This window comes from Chiloscyllium plagiosum, chromosome 24, assembly GCF_004010195.1.
Source record: "Chiloscyllium plagiosum isolate BGI_BamShark_2017 chromosome 24, ASM401019v2, whole genome shotgun sequence".
Taxonomy (NCBI): Eukaryota; Metazoa; Chordata; class Chondrichthyes; order Orectolobiformes; family Hemiscylliidae; genus Chiloscyllium; species Chiloscyllium plagiosum.
In genome coordinates this window covers 21182439-21190731 of record NC_057733.1, presented here as the reverse complement: position 1 = coordinate 21190731, position 8293 = coordinate 21182439, and the positions used below count along the sequence as shown (strand labels likewise).

Genomic DNA, 8293 nt, shown 5'->3' with positions numbered 1-8293 from the left:
GATGCACTGCAGAAATTTGCCAAAGATCTTTAGGCAGCACCTTCCAAACCCAGGACCACTTCCATCTAGGTGTACAAGGGCTTGCAAGTTACTCTCCAAGCCACTCACAATCCTGATTTGGAATGATATCTCTGTCCCTGGGTCAATAAGGGCATTGTGGGTCAACCTACAGCACATGGACTGGTGCATGGACTCAAGAAGACAGCTAGCCACCACTTTCATATGGGCAGCTAAATAAAAACAAACCATGGGATTAATCCTCCTCACTAATCTGTGACTGTTCCTGAAACGTGTATACTGAGGGACTGTATGAAGAGAGCTCAGTTGTGATGTCCTTTAATCTAGCAATGCTCATGTGAGGGAAATCCCAGAGAACTGCTCCCCACCCCCAGCAGAGGGTACAAATGTGTGGGGGGTGGGGGGCATAATATGCATTAAAAATGCTGAAAACTGGATCCTGAAACGTTGTGTGTGGTAACAGATGGGAGCAGTTTGTCTGTAGCCTCCTGTTAATAAACTCAGCTGGTTACGGACTAGCAGCTTGTTTGCCAGCAGCACAGTTGCCGGGTAACAGAGCCAAACACTGTCAATCATGGGGAAGAAGAGCCAGCGGTGGGTAGGAAGCCTCCGGCTTGAAATCGACGATGTGACCTCGGAAACTCGAATGTCTATGTTAATGCATAAACAAGCGCAGCAAAGAAGAGAGCGGAAGGTTTGTCAGCTTGCTTTTCACTCAACTTCAATAAACTAGGCTGCACCTATTGCGCTGTCTAGGCCGATCACGCCCATCCTTCTCTCACTAAATGCAAACTGTGCGCTAAAGACTGCGCCGAATCAGTTTCACCTCGAGAGTGCAGCAGCGAAAGGAACTCAGGTACGGGAAAGGAGGAGCCCAGGGCTCCATATCGTGCCAAGATTCCTGACAGAGCACTCTTCCCCAATAGGGGTTTAGCCTCTCCAGGTGGGGAGGGGGAAGGGGGGTTGGGGGGTAAGGGCAAAACGCCGCCAAAACATTGGAAACCTGCAGGGAGATGTAACCCCGTGCAGCAGCAGGAGCAGCAACAACGCTGTCTGTCCAAGCCGTCTCCCACAGGCAGTACCAAGGTGACCTTCCAAGTGTGTACTGCCCTGAAGGAGGGGCCAGGTTCCCATCATCTCCGGACCGAAGCCAACACTTTGAGCTGTCAGAGATAACTATCCCCTCTCCTCCTGAAACAGGCTGACTCCTGACCCAGCACCTGCCTGGACGTATCCAGAAATAAGGCGCGGCCACAGTACAGTCCCCTCCTATAAATATTCTCACTGCTTTCTCGTCCACTTTTTTTAAAGAGCATCAATTTATTGATAAGTGTTAGACCCTTTAACTCGTGTTTTATTTTCTGCACGGTTCAGGCAAAACAGACGAGGTAACATTGTTAGTTCCCAAACTCATTGAAGTGTACAGTCATAAGCATTAACACGTTAACAAAAGAAACCTCGGATACTTACAAAAGGCAAATGCCCTGTGTACAGGGGTCAGGTAACTTGTAATGGGGCGGGGGGCACGACTCACCGGGACAGAATCCTCACAAAGAGGGCACTTTCTTGGATTGCCTGTAGATTGGACTGTCAGTCAGAATGCACTACTGCAGGCAAAAGGCAACACTGAACAGAGGAGGGGGAGGGAGAGAAACTACAGTGAACCCGTCACCCGAGTAACCGACTGCTTCGTGAAAACTATCAACAGAAAATCCAGGATGCCAAAACATATAGAGACAAAAAGAGCTGTTAAGAAGTGAGTGAATGGAAAGGGATGGGAGGCAGAACCCAATCTCCTTGCTGCCTGGACACCAGCACGAAGCGTAAACGAAAGAAAGAGTTTTGTGTTACATTTCCCCAGCTCGGTTGGATTTTTAAATTAAAGGCTGGCCGATTGCATCAACCCTGGGTTTATTGTTTTGTTGGTGGGTGGAGGGCAGTGCAGTTAGTATATCGGATTTGAGCGGGTTTGTATTCACCCAGAGAGAGGGAGAGACCCTCACTCCAAACGGAGATGTCTTCCACAGGGGAAGTTGGTGGAAAAATGCAACGTTCAAAAGGCTTGTCAGGAAACGATAGGATCAGTATGTTCCATCGCGTGCTGGAGAGGAGAATGAATGCAAATCTTAAAGAGGAAACGGTCAGTTTCTTTTTGCACAGAAAAGAGCGGCTGGTTTGAATGGTGACAGAATAACTAATTTACCATTTCTACCGCCCCTTTAGAAATCACTACTGCACAGACTATTCTTTCTGGCTAAAACTTCCCCCGAGCTGGTTAACAAAAGAGACCTGGGAGGTAAGAGTCACTTTATTGAAAGGAAGAAGAGGCAGATTGTAAGAAATGGTTGACACAGTGTTGGTTCGGAAGTAGATTGATGGAGGATGGATGACTCGAAGTAAATAATGGGGATTTCAGTAACAAGCAGGGGAATGTGGTCTGAACGCTTTCCCATAAATATCTGACCTTAAAAAGGTTCGGAAAGATCGAGGGTTGTATTTCACGGGTGCTTCTTTCCTAAATGCAAATGACTTACTATTCTGTATTTTCGTGTGTATTATAATCCTTTCCTCATAAAAGACAGCGGTGGCCTGTACAAACAACAAGATGATTAGAAGGCTAAAACAAATTAATCATCCAATCTGACACTAGTGTACAGCTGCAGAAATGTGTGAGTGAATTCCCACTGGCCATCAGGATTGTGACTGGATTACCCCCCAAACAGCTGCATTGTTCTCCAGAATGCGCCAAAATTTGGGGAATTCCAGCTCAGGAAATTCAACCAACATCATGCCTGCCCCTGCTTCCCTCCGGCGCCACCTATTCTGAAGGATGGTGCGGGGAAGCCGGAGCTGCTGCTGTTGGGGCCTGAAGAGGAGTCACACAACTGAAAGAAAAACAGGAAATGCTGGAAAAAAGCAGCAGGTCCGACACCATCTGTAGAGAGAGAAAAACAGAGTTAACACTTGTGGACAAGGTCAGACCCCGTCAATACATTTCAAGAAAGCAGCCCAAACCCTAACTTTGCTAGTTGTTTAAGCAGGTGCAACTTGCTTCGTTTTAAACAAAATAGAATTTATTTACAAGATTACTGAATGAAACACAAACAAAAGAGAACATAATACAAAATAACTTGACCTATCTGAAAACCCAATAGATTATATCAACATAATGATGCTGTTCCAAATACTTGCAACAATCCCCATAAATACCGCTTGGAACAAAAAGTAAAATCATTCATAGGGTCTTACAGGAGAGATGTTGGAGGGAAAGGAGGATCAGCTGGACCTGCTTCTGTGGGTCCAGCAACTTTTACAGCAGTACTGCTTGCGAACCAAACCAGAGAAAAGGTGAGCTGGCAGAACAGGCCACTCCCCTTTCATTCTCCCAAGTGTTTTTTTTTAAACTTAAAAGCCTTTTTCCTGAGGCAGTATCTGTTAGCTATAATTAAATTGGCCTAAAATCCTCCAACCCCAGACTTTTCAGAATCTGTGTTTTTAAGACCTCCTGAAAAAAACCCCCAAGGACAACATAACTTTGTTAAAGGAGCAGCATCGTCACAACTCCCCTCTTAAAAAAAGAACCATCAGTATTGAAAGATGGCTTCATTTTAAAACCCCTTAATCTTATACTGTTAGTACTCCATACTGCACATATATGTTACATTGACTAAACATGCAAACATGCAGCTACTACATTTTTTCAGCTACTACATTTTTCTCCCGCCACCGAATGCCTCCGCTTCTCACTCAAGTCTTGACAATGCATCAGCAATCATGTTTTCTCATCTTGCCACATGCACAATTTTCAAACTGAATGGCTGTAACAACAAGTTCCATCTAAACAGTCTGGCATTGTGGTCCTTAAATTTCTCCACAAATGTCAATGGGTTAGGGTCACTATATATGATTGTCTCAGATACGTTATTGGTAACATAAACATTGAAATGTTGCAATGCAAACATCAAGCTCCAAGCCTCCTTCTCAACTGTTTCTGCTGATGAATGTTCAATTTACGGCAGAAATACCTGATAGGTCTTTCTATCTTCTCATCGTCTTCCTGCATGGGCACAGCACCAACAGCCACTTCCATCGATAGCCACCTTGAATGGCTTTGCATAATTAGGTGTCACTAATATTGGGGAAGTGGTTAACACAGTTTTCAGGCTGTCAAATGCCTTCTGACTGTCCACTGTCCACTGAAACTTCTTGCCTTTCTTTAGCAATTCAGTACGTGGGGTGGCCACACTGCTAAAACGTGGTACAAATTTTTGATAAAATCCACTCAATCCCAGGAACCGTAATACTGTGCTTTTTGTCAATGGTAAGGGAAACTCCCCAAATACCTTTGTTTTTTTCATTCCATGGGGCCATTTGTCCATGTCCAATAACATGGCCCAGGAAGCTGACTTGGGCTTTGGTAAATTCACTTTTAGCCAGGTTTATCACCAAACCTACCTTCCAAAGTCGATCGTACAGTTCTGATAATTCTTGCAAATGTTCCTTCTATGTATGGCTAAAAATCACCAGGTCATCTATATTTACAACACAATTAGATTAATCCTGCAATGACCTTATTGGTTAGTCTCTGAAATGTGGCTGGCACATTTTTCATACCAAATGGCATGACTTTAAACAGATACAGTCCATTCGGCATTACAAATTGCCTTTGCGTTTTCTGACAAAAGTATCCTCTGAGCAAGTCAACTCAGAAATATAATTTGTTGTCACACCTTTTCAACACAGTCTTCCAAATCAGAATCGGTCTTTGTAACTGCATTGACTTTGTGATAGTCCACACATAATCCTTGGGTACCATCTGGCTTTGGCACCATTACTATGAATGAGCTCCAGTCACTCTAACTCACTTTGATTATATTGTCTTGGAGCATGAATTCAATATCCTTTTGAACATGTGCCAACCTTAGAGGATTATGCCAATAAGGATGTTGCTTAATCGGAACAGGATCTCCTATGTCTTTGTCATGCATAATTAGGTTAGTACTTCCCAGCTTATTTCCACATATTTCACCAGGTAATAGTAATAACTCTTTCAGGTCATTTCAATTTTCCTCTGAAAGATAACTCAATAATTTTTGACAACTTCTTCATTGTCCAATTTAATTTGAGTGATGTCCAATCCAGAATCCTCTGAACTTTGTTCTTCCCTCTGTGTTGAGACCAAACATACAGTCTCCTTGGCTTTCCTTCCGTGTCAAAATATCTTTTGAGCATATTCACATGACACACTCTGAGAGATTTCTTTCTGTCTGGAGTCCTTGTCAAATAGTTCACCTCACTCAATTTCCTTTCGACTTGATAAGGTCCACTAAACCTTGCTTTTAAAGGTTCACCTGTCACTGGAAGTAATACTAACACTTTGTCCCCGATAGCGAAATTGCGAGTTTTGGTTTCTTGTTTGCTTCCTGTTTCATTGTATGCTGTGATAATTTTAAATGCTGTCTAGCCAACTCCCCCATCCTATTTAGTCATTCCCTAAAATTTGATACGTAGTCCAAATGTGTGGTCTCTGAATTTTGACTTACCAATTTCTCCTTAATCAAAGTTAGTGGTCCTCTTGTTTCATGCCCCAAAACTAACTCAAATGGATTGAATTTGGTTGATTCATTTGGTGTATCTCTGATCACAAGAAATACAAATGGAATTTCCTTATCCCAATCATCTGGATAGCCTTGACAATAAGCCCTCAACATGGTCTTTAATGTCTGATGCCACCTTTCTAGTGCTCCCTGCAATGCTGGATGATATGCAGTAGATTTGAATTATTTTACTCCTAAGCTGTCCAGAACTTCCTGGAATACTTTAGATGTAAAGATTGACCCCTGATCTAATTGTTTCTTGGTGGGAGGCCAAATCTGATGAAAAATTTGAGTAATTCCTCTAGAATCATTTTATCTGAAATGTTACGTAATGGACCGGCCTCTGGAAATCTCGTGGATGCATCCCCAAATACTAATCCCCACCTTTTTGTTTGAGATAGGGGTCCTACACAATCAATTAAGACTCTTGTGAAAAGTTCCTCAAATGCAGGAACAGGTATTAAAGGTGCAGGTTTTCTAATTACCTGACACGTATGACATGTCTGGCAAAATTCAACTCCATCCTTGTGCCAGGCCAGTAAAAGTGTTTTTGTATTTTAGTTTGTGTTTTTCTTACCCCTAAATGACCCCCTCCTGGTAGCTCATGCACTACTCGCAACATCTCCTTTCTCTAACCCACTGGCAATACAACTTGATGAACTACTGCCCATTTCTCATCTGCCTGAATATGCAATGGTGTCCATTTCTTCATTAAGACATCATTTTTAAGATAATAACATTCAGGTATACATTTGGATTCTTTTGCTGTGCATGCCTTTAGATACAATTGCTTTAAATTTTCATCTGTCTGCTGTAACTCAGTTAATTTATCCGAGCTAAAGACATCTGCTTTGTTATTTATCTGCTCCCGGTTTGTTTCAACCATCTGATCAAACTTGGTGCCTGTTAATTCCACTTCAGCTTTCTTATCTGTATAATTTGATCTCTCCTGTTTCAATTGGTGTCTTTGTGACCTCATTACCACACAGACCGGAAAAATCCCAGGATATGCGTCCTACAATAGTTCAGTTGCCTGAGTTTCCACTGGCTTATCAACCACAGTAGGCAGCACTCATACCTGTGAACCAGCTATATCGTTAGCAAGGACAAATTGTATTCCTGGAGCTGAGAGTGTGTCCAGTACTTCTACCATGACTTCTCCATTCTTCACTAGACAGTCTAACCTCATTCGACATAACTGAGCGCTTCTTGTCTCACTGTGAATTCCCATTACTAGCACCTTTTCTGGCAATAATCTTTCAGAGATGCATATCTCCTCATCAAGCACAGATTGAGACAATCATGTATCTCTCAAAATTGTAACTTCTTTACCTGCTGCTCCTGGCCTATGTGAGTCAACTTTACCTTCGCAGGTGTATGCTTTTGTTTTGTAAATGTTTTTATTGAGAAAAAGATTTTAAATTTTTTACAAAATTACAAAATCACTACAAAATAGTATAACAATCTTATAGTGTAACGTCAATAAAAGTGAACAAACTGCCACTCTACTCCACAATCCACTGAGGAGAGAGAGAACAAAAACTACAATTCAATAAATAACTTAGAAAAAACTAAATTAAACCAAGGTACATTAAATTACATTCAGTTAAGTTACTGTACTCAGCGCAATCACACCAAAGCTCCCATCACCGGGAGCATCAGTAGGCAAACCCGTATTTGTTCAGGTTTCTTCCTCCCAGGGTCCCCTGGACAGCCAAACATAGCCCTCATGACTACACAAAGGCCTTGACCAATATAGCTGATAAGTCTGCACCTATATAATTCAGAAAGGGCCACCATGTTCTATAAAAGAGTTCAATTTTCTGGTGCAGAAAAGGAAGTTCTGGGGGATGTGCTCCATAACTAATCCACGCCACCCCGAGAGACCCGGGGGGTTCTCTGACACCCAACTCATTAGAATGTTCTTCCTCGCACAGAATAAAAGAATATTAAATAGTTTCTTCCCATGCACATCCAAAGAAGGGAGATTTGGCAAACCCAAGAGGAGGGACACCGGATTCACCTTAACCTCAGTTCCTAAGACTCCTTCCAAAACACTCGCTATGGCACCCCAATACCTATGACGTTTGTGGCATGACCACAAGCAATGAGTAAGAATGCCAACATCTGTTTTACATTTGGGGCACATTGGGGTCGCTCCTGTCTTAAATTTTGCAAGCCGCTCTGGTGCCAAATGAGCCCTTTGGAGTACCTTCAATTGTACAGCCTACGTACTGTTACAAATTGAATTCTTCCTTACATTCTCCCAAATATCCCCCCACACCTCTGATGAGATTTCCACCCTGAAGTCTTGAGTCCAGATTCTGCATGGCTGCTCAATCTCCTTCGAAACATTACCTCCTAACAAGTGATAGAGAGTGCTGACTGAGAAAGTGCCTGTAGACCGAAGCACTCTCCTCTCCATATCCAACTTACAGGGACTAACCATTAATGTCATCATTTTCTGTATAAAGTTGTTGTGGTTCTGTTCGCCGAGCTGGAAGTTTTTGTTGCAAATGTTTCGTCCCCTGGCTAGGCGACATCATCAGTGCTTGGGAGCCTCCTGCGAAGCGCTTCTTTGATGTTTCCTCCGGTGTTTATAGTGGTCTGTCCCTGCCGCTTCCGGTTGTCAGTTTCAGCTGTCCACTGTAGTGGCTGGTATATTGGGTCCAGGTCGA

The 8293-nt window shown here is 42.9% G+C and overlaps 1 protein-coding gene across 3 annotated transcripts in view; it reads left to right on the top strand.

The window, feature by feature from the left end:
- The first annotated feature begins 603 nt into the window (after nucleotides 1-603).
- Nucleotides 604-8293, top strand: part of LOC122562054 (testis-expressed protein 47) — a 48344-nt gene continuing 40654 nt past the window's right edge. For 2 of the 3 annotated variants that reach the window (XM_043714520.1, XM_043714519.1), the window contains exons 1-2: nucleotides 1794-2158; nucleotides 2242-2314. In XM_043714520.1, coding sequence (XP_043570455.1) covers nucleotides 2033-2158; nucleotides 2242-2314 — 199 coding nt within the window. In that variant the 5' untranslated portion in view covers nucleotides 1794-2032. Of the gene's footprint in view, nucleotides 713-1793; nucleotides 2159-2241; nucleotides 2315-8293 lie in introns of those variants that run through there. The other variant, XM_043714521.1, reaches the window with a different exon arrangement.